The following is a 27,735-nucleotide window of genomic DNA, read 5'->3' on the forward strand; positions in this document are numbered from 1 at the left end:
AGGGATATTTAGGCCACCCTATACCACTTGGCTATTCCTACACCTGGGTACCAACACCATTTCTTGGAGGGACTCTGCCCTGTTGGTGCTTCATTGCGACTGGCGTCACAAAACACTTATCTCATCTTAAAAGGACCCCCTGCGGACCGCTTTGTTGCATATGTCATTACTTACACTGAACCAAAGTTCTATGTATCTACCTAAAGTGTATAAATATATAGAGGGACTAGAGTTATATGGGCTTTATTTCTACAGTGTTCTCTATGAGATGAAACTGACCTGTTCCCTTCACTCTTTGGGTCACTGTGATTGATACCACTGATATAGCCGTGTGCTGCCCGGTCCTGTGCACTGTTACAGACACTGATATAGCTGTGTGCTGCCCGGTCCTGTGCACTGTTACAGACACTGATATAGCTGTGTGCTGCCCGGTCCTGTGCACTGTTACAGACACTGATATAGCTGTGTGCTGCCCGGTCCTGTGCACTGTTACAGACACTGATATAGCTGTGTGCTGCCCGGTCCTGTGCACTGTTACAGACACTGATATAGCTGTGTGCTGCCCGGTCCTGTGCACTGTTACAGACACTGATATAGCTGTGTGCTGCCCGGTCCTGTACACTGTTACAGACACTGATATAGCTGTGTGCTGCCCGGTCCTGTGCACTGTTACAGACACTGATATAGCTGTGTGCTGCCCGGTCCTGTACGCTGTTACAGACACTGATATAGCTGTGTGCTGCCCGGTCCTGTGCACTGTTACAGACACTGATATAGCTGTGTGCTGCCCGGTCCTGTACGCTGTTACAGACACTGATATAGCTGTGTGCTGCCCGGTCCTGTGCTCTGTTACAGACACTGATATAGCTGTGTGCTGCCCGGTCCTGTGCGCTGTTACAGACACTGATATAGCTGTGTGCTGCCCGGTCCTGTGCACTGTTACAGACACTGATATAGCTGTGTGCTGCCCGGTCCTGTGCACTGTTACAGACACTGATATAGCTGTGTGCTGCCCGGTCCTGTGCTCTGTTACAGACACTGATATAGCTGTGTGCTGCCCGGTCCTGTGCACTGTTACAGACACTGATATAGCCGTGTGCTGCCCGGTCCTGTGCACTGTTACAGACACTGATATAGCTGTGTGCTGCCCGGTCCTGTGCACTGTTACAGACACTGATATAGCTGTGTGCTGCCCGGTCCTGTACACTGTTACAGACACTGATATAGCTGTGTGCTGCCCGGTCCTGTACGCTGTTACAGACACTGATATAGCCGTGTGCTGCCCGGTCCTGTGCACTGTTACAGACACTGATATAGCCGTGTGCTGCCCGGTCCTGTACGCTGTTACAGACACTGATATAGCTGTGTGCTGCCCGGTCCTGTGCACTGTTACAGACACTGATATAGCTGTGTGCTGCCCGGTCCTGTACACTGTTACAGACACTGATATAGCTGTGTGCTGCCCGGTCCTGTGCACTGTTACAGACACTGATATAGCTGTGTGCTGCCCGGTCCTGTGCTCTGTTACAGACACTGATATAGCTGTGTGCTGCCCGGTCCTGTGCACTGTTACAGACACTGATATAGCTGTGTGCTGCCCGGTCCTGTGTGCTGTTACAGACACTGATATAGCTGTGTGCTGCCCGTTCCTGTGCTCTGTTACAGACACTGATATAGCTGTGTGCTGCCCGGTCCTGTGCACTGTTACAGACACTGATATAGCTGTGTGCTGCCCGGTCCTGTGCGCTGTTACAGACACTGATATAGCTGTGTGCTGCCCGGTCCTGTGCGCTGTTACAGACACTGATATAGCTGTGTGCTGCCCGGTCCTGTGCTCTGTTACAGATAGAGTTGAGCGAACACCTGGATGTTCGGGTTCGAGAAGTTCGGCCGAACATCCCGGAAATGTTCGGGTTCGGGATCCGAACCCGATCCGAACTTCGTCCCGAACCCGAACCCCATTGAAGTCAATGGGGACCCGAACTTTTCGGCACTAAAACGGCTGTAAAACAGCCCAGGAAAGGGCTAGAGGGCTGCAAAAGGCAGCAACATGTAGGTAAATCCCCTGCAAACAAATGTGGATAGGGAAATTAATTAAAATAAAAATTAAATAAATAAAAATTAACCAAAATCAATTGGAGAGAGGTTCCATAGCAGAGAATCTGGCTTCCCGTCACCCACCACTGCAACAGTCCATTCTCAGATATTTAGGCCCAGCACACACACAGGCAGAGGAGAGAGGTCCCGTAACAGACAATCTGGCTTCATGTCAGCAGAGAATCAGTCTTCATGTCATAGCAGAGAATCAGGCTTCACGTCACCCACCACTGTAAGAGTCCATTTTCATAAATTTAGGCCCAGCACCCAGGCAGAGGAGAGAGGTCCCGTAACAGAGGATCTGGCTTCATGTCAGCAGAGAATCAGTCTGCATGTCATAGCAGAGAATCAGGCTTCACGTCAGCCACCACTGCAACAGTCCATTGTCATAAATTTAGGCCCAGCACCCAGGCAGAGGAGAGAGGTCCCGTAACAGAGGATCTGGCTTCATGTCAGCAGAGAATCAGTCTGCATGTCATAGCAGAGAATCAGGCTTCACGTCAGCCACCACTGCAACAGTCCATTGTCATAAATTTAGGCCCAGCACCCAGGCAGAGGAGAGAGGTCCCGTAACAGACAATCTGGCTTCATGTCAGCAGAGAATTAGTCTGCATGTCATAGCAGAGAATGAGGCTTCACGTCAGCCACCACTGCAACAGTCCATTGGCATATATTTAGGCCTAGCACACAGGCAGAGGAGAGAGGTCCCGTAACAGACAATCTGGCTTCATGTCAGCAGAGAATCAGTCTGCATGTCATAGCAGAGAATGAGGCTTCACGTCACCCACCACTGCAACAGTCCATTGGCATATATTTAGGCCTAGCACACAGGCAGAGCAGAGAGGTCCCGTAACAGACAATCTGGCTTCATGACAGCAGAGAATCAGTCTGCATGTCATAGCAGAGAATCAGGCTTCACGTCAGCCACCACTGCAACAGTCCATTGGCATATATTTAGGCCTAGCACACAGGCAGAGCAGAGAGGTCCCGTAACAGACAATCTGGCTTCATGTCAGCAGAGAATCAGTCTGCATGTCATAGCAGAGAATGAGGCTTCACGTCACCCACCACTGCAACAGTCCATTGGCATATATTTAGGGCTAGCACACAGGCAGAGCAGAGAGGTCCCGTAACAGACAATCTGGCTTCATGTCAGCAGAGAATCAGTCTGCATGTCATAGCAGAGAATCAGGCTTCACGTCAGCCACCACTGCAACAGTCCATTGTCATAAATTTAGGCCCAGCACCCAGGCAGAGGAGAGAGGTCCCGTAACAGACAATCTGGCTTCATGTCAGCAGAGAATTAGTCTGCATGTCATAGCAGAGAATCAGGCTTCATGTCAGCCACCACTGTAACAGTCCATTGTCATATATTTAGGCCTAGCACACAGGCAGAGGAGAGGTTCATTCAACTTTGGGTAGCCTCGCAATATAATGGTAAAATGAAAATAAAAATAGGATTGAATGAGGAAGTGCCCTGGAGTCCAATAATATATGGTTATGGGGAGGTAGTTAATGTCTAATCTGGACAAGGGACGGACAGGTCCTGTGGGATCCATGCCTGGTTCATTTTTATGAACGTCAGCTTGTCCACATTGGCTGTAGACAGGCGGCTGCGTTTGTCTGTAATGACGCCCCCTGCCGTGCTGAATACACGTTCAGACAAAACGCTGGCTGCCGGGCAGGCCAGCACCTCCAAGGCATAAAAGGCTAGCTCTGGCCACGTGGACAATTTAGAGACCCAGAAGTTGAATGGGGCCGAACCATCAGTCAGTACGTGGAGGGGTGTGCACACGTACTGTTCCACCATGTTAGTGAAATGTTGCCTCCTGCTAACACGTTGCGTATCAGGTGGTGGTGCAGTTAGCTGTGGCGTGTTGACAAAAGTTTTCCACATCTCTGCCATGCTAACCCTGCCCTCAGAGGAGCTGGCCGTGACACAGCTGCCTTGGCGACCTCTTGCTCCTCCTCTGCCTTGGCCTTGGGCTTCCACTTGTTCCCCTGTGACATTTGGGAATGCTCTCAGTAGCGCGTCTACCAACGTGCGCTTGTACTCGCGCATCTTCCTATCACGCTCCAGTGCAGGAAGTAAGGTGGGCACATTGTCTTTGTAGCGTGGATCCAGCAGGGTGGCAACCCAGTAGTCCGCACAGGTTAAAATGTGGGCAACTCTGCTGTCGTTGCGCAGGCACTGCAGCATGTAGTCGCTCATGTGTGCCAGGCTGCCCAGGGGTAAGGACAAGCTGTCCTCTGTGGGAGGCGTATCGTCATCGTCCTGCCTTTCCCCCCAGCCACGCACCAGTGATGGACCCGAGCTGCGTTGGGTGCCACCCCGCTGTGACCATGCTTCATCCTCATCCTCCTCCACCTCCTCCTCATCCTCGTCCTCCAGTAGTGGGCCCTGGCTGGCCACATTTGTACCTGGCCTCTGCTGTTGCCAAAAACCTCCCTCTGAGTCACTTCGAAGAGACTGGCCTGAAAGTGCTAAAAATGACCCCTCTTCCTCCTCCTCCTCCTCCTCCTGGGCCACCTCCTCTTCCATCATCGCCCTAAGTGTTTTCTCAAGGAGACATAGAAGTGGTATTGTAACGCTTATAACGGTGTCATCGCCACTGGCCATGTTGGTGGAGTACTCGAAACAGCGCAACAGGGCACACAGGTCTCGCATGGAGGCCCAGTCATTGGTGGTGAAGTGGTGCTGTTCTGTAGTGCGACTGACCCGTGCGTGCTGCAGCTGAAACTCCACTATGGCCTGCTGCTGCTCGCACAGTCTGTCCAGCATGTGCAAGGTGGAGTTCCACCTGGTGGGCACGTCGCATATGAGGCGGTGAGCGGGAAGGCCGAAGTTACGCTGTAGCGCAGACAGGCGAGCAGCAGCAGGATGTGAACGCCGGAAGCGCGCACAGACGGCCCGCACTTTATGCAGCAGCTCTGACATGTCGGGGTAGTTGTGAATGAACTTCTGCACCACCAAATTCAGCACATGCGCCAAGCAAGGGATGTGCGTCAAATTGGCTAGTCCCAGAGCTGCAACGAGATTTCGCCCATTATCACACACCACCAGGCCGGGCTTGAGGCTCACCGGCAGCAACCACTCGTCGGTCTGTTGTTCAATACCCCGCCACAACTCCTGTGCGGTGTGGGGCCTGTCCCCCAAACATATGAGTTTCAGAATGGCCTGCTGACGTTTACCCCGGGCTGTGCTGAAGTTGGTGGTGAAGGTGTGTGGCTGACTGGATGAGCAGGTGGAAGAAGAGGAGGAGGAAGCCGAGAAGGAGGAGGTGGCAACAGGAGGCAAAGAATGTTGCCCTGCGATCCTTGGCGGCGGAAGGACGTGCGCCAAACAGCTCTCTGCCTGGGGCCCAGCTGCCACTACATTTACCCAGTGTGCAGTTAGGGAGATATAGCGTCCCTGGCCGTGCTTACTGGTCCACGTATCTGTGGTTAGGTGGACCTTGCTACAGATGGCGTTGCGCAGTGCACACTTGATTTTATCGGATACTTGGTTGTGCAGGGAAGGCACGGCTCTCTTGGAGAAGTAGTGCCGGCTGGGAACAACATACTGTGGGACAGCAAGCGACATGAGCTGTTTGAAGCTGTCTGTGTCCACCAGCCTAAATGACAGCATTTCATAGGCCAGTAGTTTAGAAATGCTGGCATTCAGGGCCAGGGATCGAGGGTGGCTAGGTGGGAATTTACGCTTTCTATCAAATGTTTGTGAGATGGAGAGCTGAACGCTGGCGTGTGACATGGTTGAGACGCTTGGTGACGGAGGTGGTGGTGGTGGTGTTGGTGGTACATCCCCTGTTTGCTGGGCGGCAGGTGCCAACGTTCCTCCAGAGGCGGAGGAAGAGGCCGAGGCGGCAGCAGCAGAATAGGCCGAGGCGGCAGCAGCAGAAGAGGTAGCAGGGGGAGCCTGAGTGACTTCCTTGGTTTTAAGGTGTTTACTCCACTGCAGTTCATGCTTTGCATGCAGGTGCCTGGTCATGCAGGTTGTGCTCAGGTTCAGAACGTTAATGCCTCGCTTCAGGCTCTGATGGCACAGCGTGAAAACCACTCGGGTCTTGTCGTCAGCACATTGTTTGAAGAAGTGCCATGCCAGGGAACTCCTTGAAGCTGCCTTTGGGGTGCTCGGTCCCAGATGGCGGCGGTCAGTAGCAGGCGGAGTCTCTTGGCGGCGGGTGTTCTGCTTTTGCCCACTGCTCCCTCTTTTGCTACGCTGTTGGCTCGGTCTCACCACTGCCTCTTCCTCCGAACTGTGAAAGTCAGTGGCACGACCTTCATTCCATGTGGGGTCTAGGACCTCATCGTCCCCTGCATCGTCTTCCACCCAGTCTTGATCCCTGACCTCCTGTTCAGTCTGCACACTGCAGAAAGACGCAGCAGTTGGCACCTGTGTTTCGTCATCATCAGAGACATGCTGAGGTGGTATTCCCATGTCCTCATCATCAGGAAACATAAGTGGTTGTGCGTCAGTGCATTCTATGTCTTTCACCGCTGGGGAAGGGCTAGGTGGATGCCCTTGGGAAACCCTGCCAGCGGAGTCTTCAAACAGCATAAGAGACTGCTGCATAACTTGAGGCTGAGACAGTTTCCCTGGTATGCATGGGGGTGATGTGACAGACTGATGGGCTTGGTTTTCAGGCGCCATCTGTGCGCTTTCTGCAGAAGACTGGGTGGGAGATAATGTGAACGTGCTGGATCCACTGTCGGCCACCCAATTGACTAATGCCTGTACCTGCTCAGGCCTTACCATCCTTAGAACGGCATTGGGCCCCACCATATATCGCTGTAAATTCTGGCGGCTACTGGGACCTGAGGTAGTTGGTACACTAGGACGTGTGGATGTGGCAGAACGGCCACGTCCTCTCCCAGCACCAGAGGGTCCACTAACACCACCACGACCATGTCCACGTCCGCGTCCCTTACTAGATGTTTTTCTCATTGTTATGGTTCACCACAACAACAAATATATTATTTGGCCCAATGTATTGTATTCAAATTCAGCGGGATATAAATTTGAGGCCTAGTATTTAGGCGCTGGGTGACCGGTATGGATTTAGTGACAGAATTAGACTTGGAAATGCACAGAAGCGTGTGTGTGAAGTTATTCTGAATGACCCAATGTGCACCTTGAATATTATATACCCTTTTAGGGATAGATTTCAAATAGCTCTGATATAGCAGAAACCACTAAATTATGAAATTGTTAAATTGGGAATTGTATTTAAACCCAGAACAAAAAATGTGCTTTGACGGACACTAAATAACTTTCCCAGCCACAACAGGACAGCGGTAACGAGAGATTTAGCAGGATATAAATTTGAGGCCTAGTATTTAGGCGCTGGGTGACAGGTATGGGTTTAGTGACAGAATTAGACTTGGAAATACACAGTAGCGGGTGTGTGTGAAGTTATTCTGAATGACCCAATGTGCACCTTGAATATTATATACCCTTTTAGGGATAGATTTCAAATAGCTCTGATATAGCAGGAACCACTAAATTATGAAATTGCTAAATTGGGAATTGTACTTCAACCCAGAACAAAAAATGTGCTTTGACGGACACTAAATAACTTTCCCAGCCACAACAGGACAGCGGTAACGAGAGATTTAGCGGGATATAAATTTGAGGCCTAGTATTTAGGCGCTGGGTGACCGGTATGGATTTAGTGACAGAATTAGACTGGGATATGGCCAAAAAATAACCACACTATTGCTGGTTAAATGCACTTGGTGACGGGCGCAGCTTGCCCCTGATTTAGTATATGGCCAAAAAATGAACAGACTATTGCTGGTTAAATGCACTTGGTGTCACAGCTTGACGCACCACACTACTGAGGGTTAAATGCACTTGGTGACGGGCGCAGCTTGCCCCTGATGTAGTATATGGCCAAAAAATGAACAGACTATTGCTGGTTAAATGCACTTGGTGTGACAGCTTCACCCTGATGTAGGCTTTAGCCAAAAAACAACCACACCATTGAGGGTTAAATGCACTTGGTGACAGGCGCAGCTTGCCCCTGATTTAGTATATGGCCAAAAAAATGAACAGACTATTGCTGGTTAAATGCACTTGGTGTGACAGCTTCACCCTGATGTAGGCTTTAGCCAAAAAACAACCACACCATTGAGGGTTAAATGCACTTGGTCGCAGCTTGGATGCACTTGGTCGCAGCACCGCACAAGACACAAAATGGCCGCCGATCACCCCAGAAAAAAGTGACTGACAAACGGTCTGGGCAGCCTAAAAACAGTGAGTGAGCATTTGAATTTCAGCAGCTCAATGATGCACAGCTGCAGATCGATCGATTAATCAAGTCCTTTGGAGGAGTTAATCTGCCTAATCTCGCCCTACTGTCGCATCCGCAACCTCTCCCTACGCTAATCAGAGCAGAGTGACGGGCGGCGCTATGTGACTCCAGCTTAAATAGAGGCTGGGTCACATGGTGCTCTGGCCAATCACAGCCATGCCAATAGTAGGCATGGCTGTGACGGCCTCTTGGGGCAAGTAGTATGACGCTTGTTGATTGGCTGCTTTGCAGCCTTTCAAAAAGCGCCAAGAAAGCGACGAACACCGAACCCGAACCCGGACTTTTACGAAAATGTCCGGGTTCGGGTCCGTGTCACGGACACCCCAAAATTCGGTACGAACCCGAACTATACAGTTCGAGTTCGCTCATCCCTAGTTACAGACACTGATATAGCTGTGTGCTGCCCGGTCCTGTGCACTGTTACAGACACTGATATAGCTGTGTGCTGCCCGGTCCTGTGCACTGTTACAGACACCAGTGGCGTAACTACCGGGGAAGCAGGGGAAGCAGCTGCTTCGGGGCCCGGGCTGCCAAGGGGGCCTGGCGCCCTAAGCAGCATGTGTGACAGTTTATTTTCAAGTTAGATAAATATCGTGTTCAGGGCCCCTTCACAGCCGCTAGAGTGATCTAATTTTACTGTCTGCTAAAAGTCTCCTGGTCTGGGATTCGAACCCACAACCTCCAATCTATAAGTGAATCAGTGGCAAAGCATTTACCCTCACAGCCATAAAGGCTGCATTACAACTGACTGTAAAAAAAAAAAAAAAAATACATCTATACACATGACAGCTGCCCAAACACACCTAGCACTGCTATATCTGTATATGACAGCTGTCCCTGCACATTCAGCTCTGCTACATCTCTATATATGAACAGCTGCCATGTGTATAGATGTACACTTAGCCAGCTATAACAGTAGAAGTCTCATATTTTTTCACTCAGCCTCAAGGCAGCTCTTATGGTCTAGTGGATAGCTGCTCTGCCTCTGAAGCAGAAGGTCCTGGGTTTGAATCCCAGCAGACTCTTTTCTGAAATACAAGCACTGACTCCATATAAGGGCATACAGGGCGGGACAGAATACAAGGCGGGACACAGGAAGAGGCTGCATCGCATCGCTGACATGGAGGTAAGTAGAAGTGTTTATTATTTTTTTTTTAATACCCGACTGTTACTGCCATGGGGGAGCGGAAGGCACCTGATACTGGCACATGGGGGGAGGGGGGTTGGCACCTGATACTGGCACCTGGGGGGGGGGGGGGTTGGCACCTGATACTGGCACATGGGAGTGGGGTTGGCACCTGATACTGGCATGGGGGGGGAGGGAGAGAGGCACCTGATACTGGCATTGGGGGGGGGGGGGGGAGGGAGAGAGGCACTTGATACTGGCACTTTTTTTGTGGTGGTGGTGGGGGGGGGGGGGAGATGGCACTATGATACTGGGACATAGGGGGGGGGGGGAGGCACCTGATACTGGCACCTGGAGGGGAGAGGGGGGGTTGGCACTTGATACTGGCACATGGGGGGGGGCACCTGATACTGGCACATAGGGAGGGGGGAGGGAGAGAGGCACTTGATATTGGCACTTTTTAGTGGCGGGGGGGGAGATGGCACTATGATACTGGGACATGGGGAGGAGAGAGGCACTTGATACTGGCACATGGGGGGTGGGAAGGAGAGAGGCACTTGATACTGGCACATGGGGGGAGATGGCACTATGATACTGGGACATGTGGGGGGGGAGAGGCACTTGATACTGGCACATGATAGGGGCACTTACTGGCACATTATTGGGGGGCATTATGGGGGACACTAGGCCGGCAGCCTATCAGAGGCCGGACACTGAGCGGCATCTACTGGGGCACTATATATGGGGCATTTTATACTGGTACATTTTGAGGGGGCACTAGCAGGAAGGGGGGAGAGGAGCACTATGGGGGAAGTTACTGGGGGCACTATATAGGGGTATTTTATACTGGCACATTTTTTGGGGCACTATGGGGACATTAGCTCAACTGGGGGCATTACAAGGGGGTATTTTTTGCACTGTCACATTATAAGGAGAATTATTACTACTGGGGGGGGGGGGGGCATTATGGTGGGTTTTATTACTGCCCCATGGTATGACCCCCTAGTAGCGGCACCAGCCTCTCCCTGCTCTGCTATCCCTCTGCCCCTTCTCCAAATCCTTATTATAAAATCTTTCTCATTAGGATAAAACACAACATCAGCTCCGCCGAGCCCCCGGCCAAAGTGTGGAAGTGGTGTCCGAGATCCCCAAGGACCAAGCCATGTAACTGTAAGTGTTCATGTGGAGTATGTTTATGTTATACACATATAGCCTACACTGTGCCACACAATATACAGTATACCGCTACACTGTGCCACACAATATACAGTATACCTCTATACTGTGCCTCACAATGTACAGTATACCGCTACACTGTGCCCCACAATATACAGTATACCGCTACACTGTGCCACACAATATACAGTATACCTCTACACTGTGCCTCACAATATACCGCTACACTGTGCCACACAATATACAGTATACCGCTACACTGTGCCTCACAATATACCTCAACACTGTGCCACACAATATACAGTATACCGCTACACTGTGCCTCACAATATACCTCTACACTGTGCCACACAATATACAGTATACCGCTACACTGTGCCACACAATATACAGTATACCTCTATACTGTGCCACACAATATACAGTATACCGCTACACTGTGCCACACAATATACAGTATACCTCTATACTGTGCCACACAATATACAGTATACCGCTACACTGTGCCACACAATATACAGTATACCGCTACACTGTGCCACACAATATATAGTATACCTCTACACTGTGCCACACAATATACAGTATACCGCTACACTGTGCCAAAGGAGTGGGGTTTACACAGGAGGAGGGAGGTGCGAAGCGCGCTGAGGGGGGCCCTTACAAATATTTGCTGTGGGGCCCAGTCACTTCTAGTTACGCCCCTGACAGACACTGATATAGCCGTGTGCTGCCCGGTCCTGTGCACTGTTACAGACACTGATATAGCTGTGTGCTGCCCGGTCCTGTGCACTGTTACAGACACTGATATAGCTGTGTGCTGCCCGGTCCTGTGCGCTGTTACAGACACTGATATAGCTGTGTGCTGCCCGGTCCTGTGCTCTGTTACAGACACTGATATAGCCGTGTGCTGCCCGGTCCTGTACACTGTTACAGACACTGATATAGCTGTGTGCTGCCCGGTCCTGTGCACTGTTACAGACACTGATATAGCTGTGTGCTGCCCGGTCCTGTGCACTGTTACAGACACTGATATAGCTGTGTGCTGCCCGGTCCTGTGCACTGTTACAGACACTGATATAGCTGTGTGCTGCCCGGTCCTGTGCGCTGTTACAGACACTGATATAGCTGTGTGCTGCCCGGTCCTGTGCGCTGTTACAGACACTGATATAGCTGTGTGCTGCCCGGTCCTGTACACTGTTACAGACACTGATATAGCTGTGTGCTGCCCGGTCCTGTGCGCTGTTACAGACACTGATATAGCCGTGTGCTGCCCGGTCCTGTGCGCTGTTACAGACACTGATATAGCTGTGTGCTGCCCGGTCCTGTGCGCTGTTACAGACACTGATATAGCTGTGTGCTGCCCGGTCCTGTACACTGTTACAGACACTGATATAGCCGTGTGCTGCCCGGTCCTGTGCGCTGTTACAGACACTGATATAGCCGTGTGCTGCCCGGTCCTGTACACTGTTACAGACACTGATATAGCTGTGTGCTGCCCGGTCCTGTACACTGTTACAGACACTGATATAGCTGTGTGCTGCCCGGTCCTGTGCGCTGTTACAGACACTGATATAGCTGTGTGCTGCCCGGTCCTGTACGCTGTTACAGACACTGATATAGCTGTGTGCTGCCCGGTCCTGTGCGCTGTTACAGACACTGATATAGCTGTGTGCTGCCCGGTCCTGTGCGCTGTTACAGACACTGATATAGCTGTGTGCTGCCCGGTCCTGTGCGCTGTTACAGACACTGATATAGCTGTGTGCTGCCCGGTCCTGTGCGCTGTTACAGACACTGATATAGCCGTGTGCTGCCCGGTCCTGTGCACTGTTACAGACACTGATATAGCTGTGTGCTGCCCGGTCCTGTGCACTGTTAGACACTGATATAGCCGTGTGCTGCCCGGTCCTGTGCACTGTTACAGACACTGATATAGCTGTGTGCTGCCCGGTCCTGTGCACTGTTACAGACACTGATATAGCCGTGTGCTGCCCGGTCCTGTGCACTGTTACAGACACTGATATAGCTGTGTGCTGCCCGGTCCTGTGCGCTGTTACAGACACTGATATAGCTGTGTGCTGCCCGGTCCTGTGCGCTGTTACAGACACTGATATAGATGTGTGCTGCCCGGTCCTGTGCACTGTTACAGACACTGATATAGCCGTGTGCTGCCCGGTCCTGTGCACTGTTACAGACACTGATATAGCTGTGTGCTGCCCGGTCCTGTGCGCTGTTACAGACACTGATATAGCTGTGTGCTGCCCGGTCCTGTGCACTGTTACAGACACTGATATAGCTGTGTGCTGCCCGGTCCTGTGCACCGTTACAGACACTGATATAGCTGTGTGCTGCCCGGTCCTGTACGCTGTTACAGACACTGATATAGCTGTGTGCTGCCCGGTCCTGTGCACTGTTACAGACACTGATATAGCTGTGTGCTGCCCGGTCCTGTGCAGTGTACAGACACTGATATAGCTGTGTGCTGCCCGGTCCTGTGCACCGTTACAGACACTGATATAGCTGTGTGCTGCCCGGTCCTGTACACTGTTACAGACACTGATATAGCTGTGTGCTGCCCGGTCCTGTGCACTGTTACAGACACTGATATAGCTGTGTGCTGCCCGGTCCTGTGCGCTGTTACAGACACTGATATAGCTGTGTGCTGCCCGGTCCTGTGCACTGTTACAGACACTGATATAGCTGTGTGCTGCCCGGTCCTGTGCGCTGTTACAGACACTGATATAGCTGTGTGCTGCCCGGTCCTGTGCGCTGTTACAGACACTGATATAGCTGTGTGCTGCCCGGTCCTGTGCGCTGTTACAGACACTGATATAGCTGTGTGCTGCCCGGTCCTGTACACTGTTACAGACACTGATATAGCTGTGTGCTGCCCGGTCCTGTGCACTGTTACAGACACTGATATAGCCGTGTGCTGCCCGGTCCTGTGCACTGTTACAGACACTGATATAGCTGTGTGCTGCCCGGTCCTGTGCGCTGTTACAGACACTGATATAGCTGTGTGCTGCCCGGTCCTGTGCACTGTTACAGACACTGATATAGCTGTGTGCTGCCCGGTCCTGTGCACTGTTACAGACACTGATATAGCTGTGTGCTGCCCGGTCCTGTGCGCTGTTACAGACACTGATATAGCTGTGTGCTGCCCGGTCCTGTACACTGTTACAGACACTGATATAGCTGTGTGCTGCCCGGTCCTGTGCGCTGTTACAGACACTGATATAGCTGTGTGCTGCCCGGTCCTGTGCACTGTTACAGACACTGATATAGCTGTGTGCTGCCCGGTCCTGTGCACTGTACAGACACTGATATAGCCGTGTGCTGCCTGGTCCTGTGCACTGTTACAGACACTGATATAGCTGTGTGCTGCCCGGTCCTGTGCGCTGTTACAGACACTGATATAGCCGTGTGCTGCCCGGTCCTGTGCACTGTTACAGACACTGATATAGCTGTGTGCTGCCCGGTCCTGTGCGCTGTTACAGACACTGATATAGCTGTGTGCTGCCCGGTCCTGTGCGCTGTTACAGACACTGATATAGCTGTGTGCTGCCCGGTCCTGTGCACTGTTACAGACACTGATATAGCTGTGTGCTGCCCGGTCCTGTGCGCTGTTACAGACACTGATATAGCCGTGTGCTGCCTGGTCCTGTGCACTGTTACAGACACTGATATAGCTGTGTGCTGCCCGGTCCTGTGCACTGTTACAGACACTGATATAGCTGTGTGCTGCCCGGTCCTGTGCGCTGTTACAGACACTGATATAGCTGTGTGCTGCCCGGTCCTGTGCGCTGTTACAGACACTGATATAGCTGTGTGCTGCCCGGTCCTGTGCACTGTTACAGACACTGATATAGCCGTGTGCTGCCCGGTCCTGTGCACTGTTACAGACACTGATATAGCTGTGTGCTGCCCGGTCCTGTGCACTGTTACAGACACTGATATAGCTGTGTGCTGCCCGGTCCTGTATGCTGTTACAGACACTGATATAGCTGTGTGCTGCCCGGTCCTGTGCACTGTTACAGACACTGATATAGCTGTGTGCTGCCCGGTCCAGAGAGGCCGGACCTGGACGGAGGTAAGGGGAGGGCGCCATGATGGGTTTTGGTAGGAAGGGCCGGGTGGGAATTGGTTAACTGTGTGGGGGGGAAGGAGGAGTTAGGGTGATTAGTGGGGTGGAGTTTAGGGGGTTAAATAGGGGTGACCGGCAGTCAGCCGGCGCCATTTTTGTGAGGAGAAATCTTGGAGAGATCGTGCTGCGGCTTACCATGGCGGCCGTGGAGGAATTGTTGCAGCAGCTGCGGGCGGAGGCGGCGGTCCGAGGTCCGGAGTGGCTGCAGGGTCAGGTAGCTGGTTTGCTGAGCGGGGGGGCGGCGGGTGCTGTTAACTCGCCGCCGGGCGTTACACGGCCGCGGCGGGTCCGGCCGCCGGCGCGCCTGAGCCCTGAAGTTACCCCCCGGGTCCGGCGCCGGGTCAGGAGCCCCTCCGGGGACCCTCTGCGCTGGGGGGCCGTTGTTCAGACTCCCTCCAGGTCCTCCCGGCGCGGGAGGAATCCATGCGGTCGGCGGGGCCCAGTGGGAGGCGGGGCGGCAAGTGCTCCGTCTCCAGCAGCCTTCAGCGTGGTGGCCAGAGCTGGTACTGCAGGCTCCCCTCTCCAGGAGGGGGGGGGGAGCTGCTCGGCGTGGGAGAGGCGGCAGTGGCAGCAGGGGACACGAGGCTGTGCACCAGGATGGCGGCGTGGTGCACAGGCCTTTGCAAGGTGACGGACAGCAGGCCGCTGGTCCTGCTCATCAGGAAGAAGAGGAGGATGGCTCGTTTTCGGCGCGCAGCGCGTCCAGCGTGGAGGACGCTGGGATGCCCGGTCCGAGTAGCAGAGTGGCGTCCGGCGTGGTCGTTCCGGTGACGGGGTCGCATCGTCAGGATTCAGGACTGCCAGCTGCGGGGTTCACAGCGCCCCGGCAGCCAGGTGAGGCGGCGTTGGGTGCTTTTCTTGCGCTGGCCCAGGGGTCGGGGCTGGGGGGTGTCGGTGGGGGGCAGGTTGATATGCTTGCGGGTTTGGGGCGGTTGTTGTGTGGGTTGGCGGGTGTGGAGTCGGGGGGTAGTGTGTCCGGGGGGGGCCCTTTGCAGGCGTGGGGGGTTGGGTCTGGTGTGGGCATAGGGCCAGGGGGCGTAGGGCCGGGGGGCTCGGGTGTCGCGGCGGCGGCTTCGGTGTCGGTGCAGACGCAGGCTGGCGGCGACGAGGAGCGACCGCGGGTGGGTGATGCTGCCCGTGGGGAGGTTTATGTGTGCTTTGAGGGCCCGCTGGGTGCGCACTTGAAGCAGGAGGTTAGGGAGCGGATTTGGCAGGGGGAGTACGTGGATATTTTTTCACTGCTCCCCCTGGAGCGTTTTAATCTGGACGTGGCAAGGCGGGACGGGTCGAAGAGGGAGGAGGATGAGAAGCGGCGTTATAGGCTGATACCGCGGACGTTTGCAAATTGGCTGCAGGCGTTTGCCATTTTGGCTAGCGTGATTGGGGAGAGGGCGCCTGACAGCTGTTCGGGGCTGTTCTGCTATTTGGACGCGATTGGGGAAGCGTATAGGGTGTATGGGGGGTCGGGGTGGTTGCGGTATGACGAACAGTTTCGTCAGCGGAAGGCGGTCCGCCGGAGTATGCGGTGGGACCATAAAGATATAGGGTTGTGGATGAAGGTGATGGCGCCGTTGAGGTCTGGGCAGCCCTTTCGGGGGGAGCAGGGGGGATCAGGTCAGTCGGGCTTTGCAACGGCAGCGGCCAAGGGATTGTGTTTCCTTTTTAACGAAGGGAGTTGCAAGTTCGGCCCCAAGTGCAAGTTTAAGCACGAGTGTTCTTCGTGCGGGGGGGGAGGTCACGGGGCCAGCCGTTGTTTCAAGGGGGCGAGGCAGAAAGGTGGCGAGGCTGGTGGAAAAGGGCAGGACGCCGGTGCGGGGGGACGTGATGGCGGGGTTCCTCGATAGGTACCCGGACAGGAGGGCGGCGGAATTTTTGCGGAAGGGATTCGCGGAGGGGTTTAGCATTCCGTCTCGCCCGGCGGAGAGGGGGTTTGGGGTTGGTAGGAACTTGAGGTCGGCGTTGGAGCACAGGGAGGTGGTGTCGGAGAAGCTGGCCAAGGAGGTGGCGCTGGGTAGGATGGATGGGCCGTTTTCTGAACGGCCTTGGGAGGATTTGAGGGTTTCTCCTTTGGGGGTGGTGCCCAAGAAGGAGCCGAACAAGTTTCGGCTCATTCATCACTTGTCTTTCCCAAAGGGGGCGTCGGTCAACGATGGTATTGACCCTGAGCTTTGTTCGGTGGTTTATACTTCCTTTGACGCAGCGGTAGGTTGGGTGCGTAAGTTGGGGCCGGGGGCCTTGTTGGCTAAGACGGACATCGAAGCGGCGTTTCGGTTGTTGCCCGTGCATCCTGATAGTTTGCACTTGTTGGGTTGTTTTTGGGATGGCGGGTATTTTGTGGATCGGTGTCTGCCGATGGGGTGCTCGGTGTCTTGTGCTTATTTTGAGACCTTTAGTTCCTTCTTGGAGTGGGTGGTCAAGGATGTGTCAGGGTGTGGGTCGCTGATTCACTATCTTGATGATTTTTTGTGCTTGGGTCCGGCGGAGTCCCGGGTTTGTTCATTGTTGTTGTCTACATTACAGGGTGTTTTTGAGTCGTTCGGAGTGCCGTTGGCGGGGGAAAAGACGGTGGGTCCCGTGACGGAGTTGAGTTTTTTGGGCATAGTCATCGATACGGTTCGGATGGAGTGCAGGTTGCCTGAGGAGAAGGTTAGGGATTTGAGGGGAGCGGTGGGGAGTGCGGTGAAGGCGCACAAGATTCGTTTGAGGGATTTGCAGTCGCTGTTGGGTAAGTTGAATTTTGCGTGTCGGATCATGGCGATGGGGCGAATTTTTTGTAGACGGTTGGCGGCTGCTACCGGCGGTGTGGTTGCACCGCACCATTTTATTCGCTTGGGTCGGGAGTTGAAGGGTGATTTGTTGGTTTGGGACCAGTTTTTGAGGCATTTTAACGGCAGGGCATTGGTGCTGGGTGAGGTGGTGGACAGTTTTGATTTTGATTTGTATTCGGATGCGGCTGGGGGGATAGGTTACGGGGTGTTCTGTGGTGGACAGTGGTGTGCGGGTCCGTGGCCGGAGTCCTGGGTGTTGAGGGGTTGGGTTCGTAACGTGGCATTGCTTGAATTGTTTCCGATTGTCTTGGCAGTGGGGCTCTGGAGGGATAGGTTCCGCAATAGGAAGGTTCGGTTTCACTGCGACAACCTCGGGGTGGTACAGGTGATTAACGGTTTGACGGCCTCTTCCCCCCCGGTGGTGAAATTGTTGCAGCATTTGGTTTTGTGTTGCTTGGAGATTAACGCTTGGATTGTGGCGGTGCATGTGCCTGGTGTTGAGAACGGTGTTGCTGACTCTCTTTCTCGTTTGCAGTGGGAGCGTTTTCGGCAGCTCGCCCCGGAGGCGGAGGCAGTCGGGTTGGTGTGTCCGGAGTCCCTCTGGGAGCTCTTGGAGGTACGGTAGCTGGGTTGTTGAGGGAGTCTCTGAGTGCTGGCACCTGGGTGGCGTACGGTAAGGCGTGGAGTGAGTGGGAGGGGTGGTGTGCTGAGTTGGGGGTGGGGGTTGATGGGGGTGAGGTTCCGTTGGTGTTGTTTGTGGGGAATTTGGCGGAGAGGGGGAGGTCGGTGGCGCAGGTGAATCGGGTCATGGCGGGGTTGGCTTTTGGTTTCAAGCTTAGGGGCTTACCCGATTGTACGAAAACCTTTTTGGTTCGGCAGGTGTTGAAGGGGTGTAAGAGGGGGAAGCGTGTTGCGGATCAGAGACGCCCGGTTTCCTTTGCTCTGTTGTTACGGTTGGGGGAGCGGCTTGGTCTGGTTTGTCGGTCTGAGAGTGAGGTGCGGTTGTTTGGTTTGGCTTTCTCGTTGGCTTTTTTCGGGGCTTTTCGGCTGGGTGAGTTGGTGTGTCCCAGTGTTTCTAGGGAGGGGAGTTTGTGTTGGGGCGATGTGGATTTGTATGGGGACCGGGTGGTGGTGCGGATTCGGGTGTCAAAAACGGATAGGGAAGGCAGGGGGTGCAGTGTGTCGTTGTTTGAGATTCCGGGGTGCGGGTTGTGCCCGGTGCGTTGCTTGCGGCGGTATCGGGAGGGGGCGAGTTTTGGGGCCAGGGGGCCCCTGTTGCGGCATGTGGATGGTTCGTTTCTGTCGCGTTTTCAGTTCGTGGCAGTGTTTAAGAGGTGTTTGGAGGCGTTGGGAATGGACTCTAAGCTTTTCACGGGTCATTCCTTTAGAATTGGGGCTGCTACGGAGGCGGCGAGATTGGGTTTGAGCGAGGAGGTGATTAAGAAGATAGGGAGGTGGGAGTCTTCTCGTTTTCGGTCTTACGTGCGGTTGGGCGGTTGTTGAGTTGTTGGCATTAATTTTCTTTTGTTTGTGTTGCAGGTGCGGTGTTGGTGTGGATTCTGGGGCACTCCTTTGTTTTCTGGGGTGCGCTGCGTGCGGATGTGCGGCCGGAGGGGCGTCAACTTGGTTTTAGCAGGGACGAGGCGGTGCTGCGTTGGTTGGGGTGTAGGGGTATGTTGTGGGGCAGTGTATTGAGGGAGGTGCATCGCTTTGTGAGGCTGGATCGTGCCCCCGATGTGTTGGTGTTGCATGTCGGGGGGAATGATTTGGGGGTTAGGCCGTGTAGGGAACTTATTAAGGATATTAAGTTTGATCTGTTGAGGCTGTGGTCTTTGTTTCCGGGTATGGTGACGGTCTGGTCGGATATTGTGGCCAGGAAGAAGTGGAGGGAGGCGCGTTCGGTTGAGCGGGTCAACAAGGCTAGGGTGAAGGTGAATAGGGCTATTGGGAGGTTTGTGGCACGGAATGGTGCGGTGGCGGTTCGGCATACGGACTTGGAAGCGGGGAGTGGTGGTTTTTGGAGGGCGGATGGTGTTCACCTGAATGCGGTGGGCATTGATCTGTGGGCTTTGGGCTTGCAAGGGGGAATCGAGCGTGCTTTGCGTTTGTGGCGGAACGCGCAGGCTTGAGGGAGTGTGTTGGGTTCAAGCTGCGCCTTGTTGGCGGTGGGAGATCATAGAAGCTGGTGGTTTATGACGGTAGTGGAAATGGGAGAGCCTCAATGGTGGGGCTGGACTCTCATAGTTTAGGTACTTGGTTAATTGGAGAAGGCATCCATCAGCTGGTGTCTTCGAGCTGGTGCTTACGGCTGGAGGCAAGATGGAGTTGCCAGGTTGGCTTATGGTGGATGGTAGCATTTTGTGGCTTCTACGATCTCCCTCGTCAGGGGTTATTGTTAATTGTAATGTTATTATTATTATTTATGGATGTATTTATTTTATTAATAAACGGCTGCTGTGGCCGATTTAATCCAACAAGAAGTGTGTGGTGTCTTATTGGGATGGTATTTGGTTGGGGGGGTAAAATGGGGAGGTTATGGTAGGCCCTGAGGGAATAACCAATAACCCATCATGTGCACTGTTACAGACACTGATATAGCCGTGTGCTGCCCGGTCCTGTGCGCTGTTACAGACACTGATATAGCTGTGTGCTGCCCGGTCCTGTGCGCTGTTACAGACACTGATATAGCTGTGTGCTGCCCGGTCCTGTATGCTGTTACAGACACTGATATAGCTGTGTGCTGCCCGGTCCTGTGCACTGTTACAGACACTGATATAGCTGTGTGCTGCCCGGTCCTGTGCGCTGTTACAGACACTGATATAGCTGTGTGCTGCCCGGTCCTGTGCTCTGTTACAGACACTGATATAGCTGTGTGCTGCCCGGTCCTGTATGCTGTTACAGACACTGATATAGCCGTGTGCTGCCCGGTCCTGTGCGCTGTTACAGACACTGATATAGCTGTGTGCTGCCCGGTCCTGTGCGCTGTTACAGACACTGATATAGCCGTGTGCTGCCCGGTCCTGTGCACTGTTACAGACACTGATATAGCTGTGTGCTGCCCGGTCCTGTGCACTGTTACAGACACTGATATAGCTGTGTGCTGCCCGGTCCTGTGCACTGTTACAGACACTGATATAGCTGTGTGCTGCCCGGTCCTGTGCGCTGTTACAGACACTGATATAGCTGTGTGCTGCCCGGTCCTGTGCACTGTTACAGACACTGATATAGCTGTGTGCTGCCCGGTCCTGTGCACTGTTACAGACACTGATATAGCTGTGTGCTGCCCGGTCCTGTACGCTGTTACAGACACTGATATAGCTGTGTGCTGCCCGGTCCTGTGCACTGTTACAGACACTGATATAGCTGTGTGCTGCCCGGTCCTGTACGCTGTTACAGACACTGATATAGCTGTGTGCTGCCCGGTCCTGTGCGCTGTTACAGACACTGATATAGCTGTGTGCTGCCCGGTCCTGTGCAGTGTTACAGACACTGATATAGCCGTGTGCTGCCCGGTCCTGTGCTCTGTTACAGACACTGATATAGCTGTGTGCTGCCCGGTCCTGTGCGCTGTTACAGACACTGATATAGCCGTGTGCTGCCCGGTCCTGTACGCTGTTACAGACACTGATATAGCTGTGGCTGCCCGGTCCTGTGCGCTGTTACAGACACTGATATAGCCGTGTGCTGCCCGGTCCTGTGCACTGTTACAGACACTGATATAGCTGTGTGCTGCCCGGTCCTGTGCACTGTTACAGACACTGATATAGCTGTGTGCTGCCCGGATCCTGTACACTGTTACAGACACTGATATAGCTATGTGCTGCCCGGTCCTGTGCACTGTTACAGACACTGATATAGCCGTGTGCTGCCCGGTCCTGTGCGCTGTTACAGACACTGATATAGCTGTGTGCTGCCCGGTCCTGTGCACTGTTACAGACACTGATATAGCCGTGTGCTGCCCGGTCCCTGTGCACTGTTACAGACACTGATATAGCCGTGTGCTGCCCGGTCCTGTGCACTGTTACAGACACTGATATAGCTGTGTGCTGCCTGGTCCTGTGCGCTGTTACAGACACTGATATAGCTGTGTGCTGCCCGGTCCTGTGCAGCTGTTACAGACACTGATATAGCTGTGTGCTGCCCGGTCCTGTGCGCTGTTACAGACACTGATATAGCTGTGTGCTGCCCGGTCCTGTGCACTGTTACAGACACTGATATAGCTGTGTGCTGCCCGGTCCTGTGCGCTGTTACAGACACTGATATAGCTGTGTGCTGCCCGGTCCTGTGCGCTGTTACAGACACTGATATAGCTGTGTGCTGCCCGGTCCTGTACCTGTTACAGACACTGATATAGCTGTGTGCTGCCCGGTCCTGTGCGCTGTTACAGACACTGATATAGCTGTGTGCTGCCCGGTCCTGTGCCTGTTACAGACACTGATATAGCCGTGTGCTGCCCGGTCCTGTGCGCTGTTACAGACACTGATATAGCTGTGTGCTGCCCGGTCCTGTGCGCTGTTACAGACACTGATATAGCTGTGTGCTGCCCGGTCCTGTGCCTGTTACAGACACTGATATAGCTGTGTGCTGCCCGGTCCTGTGCGCTGTACAGACACTGATATAGCTGTGTGCTGCCCGGGTCCTGTGCAGTGTTACGACCTGAGATAGCTGTGTTGGCCTGCCCGGTGCCTGGTCCAGTGTTACAGACACTGATATAGCTGTGTGCTGCCCGTCCTGTGCGCTGTTACAGACACTGATATAGCTGTGTGCTGCCCGGTCCTGTACACTGTTACAGACACTGTATAGCTGTGGCTGCCCGGTCCTGTGCTCTGTTACAGACACTGATATAGCTGTGTGCTGCCCGGTCCTGTGCACTGTTACAGACACTGATATAGCCGTGTGCTGCCCTGTCCTGTGCACTGTTTACAGACACTGATATAGCTGTGTGCTGCCCGTCCTGTACGCTGTTACAGACACTGATATAGCTGTGTGCTGCCCGGTCCTGTGCACTGTTTACAGACACTGATAGAGCTGTGTGCTGCCCGGTCCTGTGCACTGTTACAGACACTGATATAGCTGTGTGCTGCCCGGTCCTGTGCACTGTTACAGACACTGATATAGCTGTGTGCTGCCCGTCCTGTGCACTGTTTACAGACACTGATATAGCTTGTGCTGCCCGTTCCTGTGGCTGCTGTTACAGACCTGATATAGCCATGTGCTGCCCGGTCCTGTGCACTGTTACAGACACTGATATAGCATGTGTGCTGCCCGGTCCTGTGCTCTGTTACAGACACTGATATAGCTGTGTGCTGCCCGGTCCTGTGCACTGTTACAGACACTGATATAGCTGTGTGCTGCCCGGTCCTGTGCGCTGTTACAGACACTGAATATAGCTGTGTGCTGCCCGGTCCTGTGCACTGTTACAGACACTGATATAGCTGTGTGCTGCCCGGTCCTGTGCGCTGTTACAGACACTGATATAGCTGTGTGCTGCCCGGTCCTGTGCACTGTTACAGACACTGATATAGCTGGTGCTGCCCGGTCCTGTGCGCTGTTACAGACACTGATATAGCTGTGTGCTGCCCGTCCTGTACGCTGTTAAGACACTGATATAGCTGTGTGCTGCCGGTCCTGTGCGCTGTTACAGACACTGATAGCTGATGTGCTGCCCGGTCCCTGTACGCTGTTACAGACACTGATATAGCTGTGTGCTGCCCGGTCCTGTGCGCTGTTACAGACACTGATATAGCTGTGTGCTGCCCGGTCCTGTACACTGTTACAGAACTGATATAGCTGTGTGCTGCCGGTCCTGTACGCTGTTACAGACACTGATATAGCTGTGTGCTGCCCGGTCCTGTACGCTGTTACAGACACTGATATAGCTGTGTGCTGCCCGGTCCTGTGCGCTGTTACAGACACTGATATAGCTGTGTGCTGCCCGGTCCTGTAGCACTGTTACAGACACTGATATAGCTGTGTGCTGCCCGGTCCTGTGCACTGTTACAGACACTGATATAGGCTGTGTGCTGCCCGGTCCTGTGCACTGTTACAGACACTGATATAGCTGTGTGCTGCCGGTCCTGTGCACTGTTACAGACACTGATATAGCTGTGTGCTGCCCGGTCCTGTGCACTGTTACAGACACTGATATAGCGTGTGCTGCCCGGTCCTGTGCAGCTGTTACAGACACTGATATAGCTGTGTGCTGCCCGGTCCTGTGCCCTGTTACAGACACTGATATAGCTGTGTGCTGCCCGTCCTGTACACTGTTACAGACACTGATATAGCTGTGTGCTGCCCGGTCCTGGCACTGTTACAGACACTGATATAGCTGTGTGCTGCCCGGTCCTGTACACTGTTACAGACACTGATATAGCCGTGTGTGCTGCTCCGGTCCTGTACACTGTTACAGACACTGATATAGCTGTGTGCTGCCCGGTCCTGTGCACTGTTACAGACACTGATATAGCCTGTGTGCTGCCCGGTCCTGTGCACTGTTACAGACACTGATATAGCCGTGTCTGCCCGGTCCTGTGTACACTGTTACAGAACTGATATAGCTGTGTGCTGCCCGGTCCTGTGCACTGTTACAGACACTGATATAGCGTTGTGCTGCCCTGTCCTGTGCACTGTTACAGACACTGATATAGCTGTGTGCTGCCGGTCCTGTGCTACTGTTACAGACACTGATCGATAGCTGTGTGCTGCCCGGTCCTGTGCACTGTTTACAGACACTGATATAGCCTGTGTGCGGCCCGGTCCTGTGCAGCTGTTACAGACAACTGATATAGCTGTGTGCTGCCCGGTCCTGCTGTGCTACTGTTACAGACACTGAATATAGCCGTGTGCTGCACGAGTCCTGTACACGTTACCGACAATGATATTAGCTGTGTGAGCCCGGTCCTGTGCACTGTTACAGACACTGATATAGCTGTGTGCTGCCCGGTCCTGTACACTGTTACAGACACTGATATAGCTGTGTGCTGCCCGGTCCTGTGCCTGTTACAGACACTGATATAGCTGTGTGCTGCCCGGTACTGTGCTCTGTTACAGACACTGATATAGCTGTGTGCTGCCCGGTCCTGTGCGCTGTTACAGACACTGATATAGCTGTGTGCTGCCCGGTCCTGTACACTGTTACAGACACTGATATAGCTGTGTGCTGCCCGGTCCTGTGCCGCTGTTACAGACACTGATATAGCTGTGTGCTGCCCGATCCTGTACGCTGTTACAGACACTGATATAGCTGTGTGCTGCCCGGTCCTGTGCACTGTTACAGACACTGATATAGCTGTGTGCTGCCCGGTCCTGTGCACTGTTACAGACACTGATATAGCTGTGTGCTGCCCGGTCCTGTGCGCTGTTACAGACACTGATATAGCCGTGTGCTGCCCGGTCCTGGTTATAGACACTGATATAGCTGTGTGCTGCCCGGTCCTGTGCACTGTTACAGACACTGATATAGCCGTGTGCTGCCCGGTCCTGTGCACTGTTACAGACACTGATATAGCCGTGTGCTGCCCGGTCCTGTGCAGTGTTACAGACACTGATATAGCTGTGTGCTGCCCGGTCCTGTGCGCTGTTACAGACACTGATATAGCCGTGTGCTGCCCGGTCCTGGTTATAGACACTGATATAGCCGTGTGCTGCCCGGTCCTGTGCACTGTTACAGACACTGATATAGCTGTGTGCTGCCCGGTCCTGTGCGCTGTTACAGACACTGATATAGCTGTGTGCTGCCCGGTCCTGTGCACTGTTACAGACACTGATATAGCTGTGTGCTGCCCGGTCCTGTGCACTGTTACAGACACTGATATAGCCGTGTGCTGCCCGGTCCTGTGCACTGTTACAGACACTGATATAGCTGTGTGCTGCCCGGTCCTGTGCACTGTTACAGACACTGATATAGCTGTGTGCTGCCCGGTCCTGTGCGCTGTTACAGACACTGATATAGCTGTGTGCTGCCCGGTCCTGTGCACTGTTACAGACACTGATATAGCCGTGTGCTGCCCGGTCCTGTGCACTGTTACAGACACTGATATAGCTGTGTGCTGCCCGGTCCTGTGCACTGTTACAGACACTGATATAGCTGTGTGCTGCCCGGTCCTGTGCGCTGTTACAGACACTGATATAGCTGTGTGCTGCCCGGTCCTGTACGCTGTTACAGACACTGATATAGCCGTGTGCTGCCCGGTCCTGTGCACTGTTACAGACACTGATATAGCTGTGTGCTGCCCGGTCCTGTGCACTGTTACAGACACTGATATAGCCGTGTGCTGCCCGGTCCTGTGCACTGTTACAGACACTGATATAGCTGTGTGCTGCCCGGTCCTGTGCGCTGTTACAGACACTGATATAGCTGTGTGCTGCCCGGTCCTGTGCACTGTTACAGACACTGATATAGCTGTGTGCTGCCCGGTCCTGTGCACTGTTACAGACACTGATATAGCTGTGTGCTGCCCGGTCCTGTGCACTGTTACAGACACTGATATAGCTGTGTGCTGCCCGGTCCTGTGCGCTGTTACAGACACTGATATAGCTGTGTGCTGCCCGGTCCTGTATGCTGTTACAGACACTGATATAGCTGTGTGCTGCCCGGTCCTGTGCGCTGTTACAGACACTGATATAGCTGTGTGCTGCCCGGTCCTGTGCACTGTTACAGACACTGATATAGCTGTGTGCTGCGCGGTCCTGTACATTTTCTGTTTTCTGTATCTGGTCTCTATTCTATATCTAGTCCTCTTGACTTTTATCTTGTATTTCTGGTCTCTATGTCTGGTTGCTATCAGTTTTGTATTATATCCAGTTTGTACTGTACATGGTCTTTTTTCTACATCTGCCCTGATTTTCAGTTTATATAAGGTCTATGCAGCATATTTAGCTGCTCCTGTAGACCAGAGACCTGTTGTGAAAAAGTTGCAAAGTAAAGCCCTCGACCCATAAGCAAAATTTCTGCACTGTATCCAATCTATATCTAATATTAGTCATGTATTGACACTGACCCCATCATTTTTAAAGTCACACTTTTCAAGATCATAACTGTCAGAGGTCAAACACGTTGTCTCCTTTATGGAAAATTTCAGAACTTTTCTTCCTGTTGAGGTTTCCTGAAGAAAAGGAAAAATGTAATGAAATCATACAAGCAATAAGATGTGAAAGTCTCTTTCTCTCTCTCTCTCTCTCTCTCTCTATCTATCTATCTATCTATCTATCTATCTATCTATATCTATATCTATATCTATATCTATATTGTGGTGATGTGTACGATGTGACTGCTGAAAGGTATGTATATCCCACCCAGATACCTTAGCTGGGTGAGATTTAAAAAAATCCAGAAAGCTGCAGGGGTTTCAGCAAAGTGTAGTTTGCTGAGGCAGCTTTGTTTACATTTTGACATTTTGTTTTGGGCTGGATTTCATTTGGACTGGTGGATAGGTTTGGTAGTGGGATCTGCCAGTCCACACCCTTCCAGTCCGTGTATTGTATTTTACCTGAGGTCGTCGCAGGTGAAGCCTGCTGCAATCAAGGAGGGATAAAACCAACCCTCTGTGTGTTAGTTGGGGGAGAGAAAGACATGGAAACAGAGGCCTAGAGAGGCTCTGGGTGGTCTCAGCCTGGAGGGCTAAGGGGCCACGAGGCTACGTGTAGCCGGATCTCCTCCCTGTCTGGATGTGTGTCTCATGAGCAGACCTGCTAAGGCTTGGAGCCTGAGACCCTGTGCTTAGAGGTGACTCAGGGAAAACTACTTTGTATTAGTTAGAGCCCAGACGGGCAGGAGTTTGTTTTTGCTGTTTTGTTTGTGCTGGTGCCAAAATAAATGACCACTTGGACTTACTAGATGTCTGTGATTGTGACCCCCTGAGAGAGAGAGAGTGATCCCTTACAATATATATATACAGTATCACAAAAATGTAGACTTTAAATCATCATTTAGGGTGATGATCATGTGGAGACCGTCATGTGTTTCAGTTAGTCACCAGATACAATGTCTGGCTCCCTAAGTCTTCCAAGCCAGCAACTGCCTCTTAAAATTTATAGCTCTTTCAGAGAGGCCCTTGTGGCTGTCATCGGGGTATTGTGACTTTCATGGGGGGTGTTGTGACTGTCAAGCGG

At 53.1% G+C, this 27,735-nt stretch overlaps 1 protein-coding gene across 2 annotated transcripts in view; it reads right to left on the minus strand.

The window, feature by feature from the left end:
- LOC122938950 (cathelicidin-4-like) overlaps positions 1–27,735 on the minus strand; it is a 75,383-nt gene that overhangs the window by 45,853 nt on the left and 1,795 nt on the right. For both annotated transcript variants that reach the window (XM_044294836.1, XM_044294837.1), the window contains exon 2: positions 26,625–26,729. In XM_044294836.1, coding sequence (XP_044150771.1) covers positions 26,625–26,729 — 105 coding nt within the window. The remainder of the gene's footprint in view (positions 1–26,624; positions 26,730–27,735) is intronic.

Source organism: Bufo gargarizans, chromosome 5 (assembly GCF_014858855.1).
Source record: "Bufo gargarizans isolate SCDJY-AF-19 chromosome 5, ASM1485885v1, whole genome shotgun sequence".
Taxonomy (NCBI): domain Eukaryota; kingdom Metazoa; phylum Chordata; class Amphibia; order Anura; family Bufonidae; genus Bufo; species Bufo gargarizans.